At 35.0% G+C, this 2,933-nt stretch overlaps 1 protein-coding gene across 1 annotated transcript; it reads right to left on the bottom strand.

The window, feature by feature from the left end:
- Nucleotides 1-7: 7 nt before the first annotated feature.
- Nucleotides 8-2,929, bottom strand: LOC112689063 (the record flags this gene model as incomplete). The annotated part of the gene is made up of 5 exons (XM_025562566.1): nucleotides 8-28; nucleotides 95-219; nucleotides 280-391; nucleotides 2,723-2,776; nucleotides 2,848-2,929. Coding segments are annotated over 5 exons (394 nt in total), but the record flags the coding sequence as incomplete, so codon positions are not given.
- Nucleotides 2,930-2,933: the final 4 nt, after the last annotated feature.

The raw sequence follows: 2,933 nt of genomic DNA, 5'->3' as shown, positions 1-2,933 counted from the left end.
AATAGACCCAATGTTCCTCCTACCGAAACTGTATGAAAAATATTAATTAATTTTTATACATTTATTTTTCGTCAACTGATTATTGTGTACTTACCGATGAGGTCCATACGAGATCTTACTACATTTCTTTTAAGCCTTTCATTTGGTAATCTATCTAATGCAATAACCACTTTTGATCCATTTATAACATCCTCGTTATTTGCGTTATCATTACTTAAACTATCCATATAATTAATTTTTAATATATATTTTAAAATAATTAAAACATTTTATACTTACGACCCGATTTCAGTAGATAAGACGTTGTATTCTGGTTCTGTACAACTTGAAATACAATTACAAACTAATCCCAACTTGTTAAAATCATAAGTTTTTAGTGATCTGAATATTTCTAAGAAATAAGTATAAAATTGTATTTACCTATATATTATATAATAACTAAATTATATTTAATATTTTACTAAATTACTGATACTGATCACTACATGGTAGTAGCAAAATGCAGGCTAAAATTAAAAAGCCAAACTAGATTGAGAAGAGAAAAACAATCGAAGCTTAACCTCGAGTCCCTGAAGGGAGACGAGACAAGAAGGAAATATCAAGAGGTGATCAATAAAAATCTTGATGTAAAGAGTGGACAAGATTCTAGAACATGGGAGGGTATAAAAGACGTCATACAGAGAGCGGCGGAAGAAAGTATCGAACAAATTAAGAACGTAAGAAATAGATGGTACAATGAAGAATGTCGTGCCGTAGTAGAAGAACGCAGCAGTGTTAGGGTAAAATATATTTTAAGCTGTACTCAAGAAATGAAAACTATATACGAAACTCAGAGGAAAATCTGTAAGAGATAATTTCTCCAGAGAGAAAGAAGGAAATATCTCAACAAAATCCTTGGAAACGTGAAAAACGACCATTCCCTAGGGAGAACCAGACATTTTTTCCGAACCATCAAGCAGTACCGAAAATTCAATCCCAAATGGAATGCAATCAGAGACTCTAACGGACAAATACTAATGCAACCAGTAACTAAAGCTATGCGTTGGAAACAGTATTTTATAAACCTCTTGAACTGCACGTTACCAGGTGACTCGTACCCCACATACTAAGTACCAAAGAGCAGAACCATGCATAGAAAGCCTGAAACTAAAGGAAGTTAAAACTGCTATACTTAGTTTAAAAAATTGGAAAATCCCAGGCCCAGATGGAATTGCCGCAGAACTAATCAAGTTCGGAGGGGAGAAACTTCAAAACATCATTTTCCAAGTATGTCAAGAGATATGGAATGAAAAGAAAATGCCAGAGAATTGGAATAAAGCAATAATCATACCTCTATATAAGAAAGGAAACAGAACGGATTGCCATAACTATAAAGGCATAGTCCTTTTGAACACAGTGTATAAGGTTTATTCTAAAATACTGCTTGCCCGTTTCACACCTTACTCTGAGGAATGTTTGGGAGATTACCAATGCGGGTTCCGGAAAGGCAAATCAACAATCGAACAATTACCTACCATTGGACAGATAATCGAAAAGAAGTATGAATACCACCAAAATATGTGGCAGGTATTCATTGACTTTAAAAAAGCATACGACAGTATACACAGAGATAGCCTATACAATATAATGAACGATTTTGGTTTCCCGGAAAAATTAATAAGGTTAACTAAAATGTGTATGGAGGAGGCAAAATACCGGGTGAGAGTAGATAACGAACTTTCGTCACCATTTACAGTGGATACGGGGCTGAAGCAAGGCGATTCGTTATCTCCACTACTGTTTAACCTAGCTCTGGAGAAAATGATTAGAGAACTTCAAGCCAATGAAGGTGGTATCTAAGTAAACCAAAATAGAATACAGGTGCTAGGTTTTGCAAATGATCTGGATATTCTGGGTGAATCCTTAACAGACGTCACAAACGTAACCAAAATCTTGAGTAGTGAGACAAAGAAAATAGGATTACACATTAGTGAAGATAAAACCAAAATAATGGAACTGCTAGAAAGTGGTGAAGACCCCAGAGTTACAGAAGATTTAATGTATGAAAAAGTTGAAAACTTTAAGTACCTGGGTGCGACCCTGAGTACGAAAAATGACTGGGCAAAGGAGATAGGAATTCGTATAAGTAAAGCAGAAAAAACATTTTTTGCGTTGACAAAATTTTTTAGGTCCAAATGCCTCTCTAGAAAAACCAAAGTTAGGCTGTACACAGCGATAGTTAGACCAACCCTCACATACGGTTGTGAAGCGTGGACAACAACTAAACAAACTGAAAAAAGGCTGAGAACGTTTAAGAACAAAATTTGGAGAAGAATTTGCGATCTCATCTATGATGAATCAACAGGCAGTTGGAGAAGAAGGTACAACAAGGAACTACTCGACATGGTCAATATACCACTAGTAACCAGTTTCATCAAAGGGCAAAGAATACAATGGCGTGGACATATCATGAGAAGGGGGTAAAGCGATACTGCTAAACTAGCACTAGAATGAAAATCACACGGAAAAAAACCCCGGAAAAGATAGATCGATGTTGTCGAAGAAGATCTAAGAAATATGGGAATAGACGCATAGAGGGAAATGGTGCTTGACAGAGATAGGTGGCGCGAGATTGTATTGGTGGCTAAGACTCTTAGAGAGTTGTAAAAGCCAGAAGAAGAAGAAGAAGAATTATACTAAATTATGCGTAATTATACTAAATATTAAATCCTAAGAAAATAACCTGAATATTCAGTTACACAACTAAGTCCTTCAATCCCACAAATCGGTGCTCCTGCTACATAAATTATCAACAAAAAAAAAGTTATTTTAATATTTATTTATTTATTAATTTATTTAACAACATACGAATTCTCAAATAATGTGGCGTGCAATTACACATCTTTAATTGAGTTAATGCTCTGCAATTCACTATGCACGCGGAATTACTGTAA

The sequence above is a fragment of the Sipha flava genome, unplaced genomic scaffold (genome assembly GCF_003268045.1).
Source record: "Sipha flava isolate LNK unplaced genomic scaffold, YSA_version1 42342_pilon_pilon, whole genome shotgun sequence".
NCBI lineage: Eukaryota > Metazoa > Arthropoda > Insecta > Hemiptera > Aphididae > Sipha > Sipha flava.
This window is presented reverse-complemented; position numbering and strand designations above follow the sequence as displayed.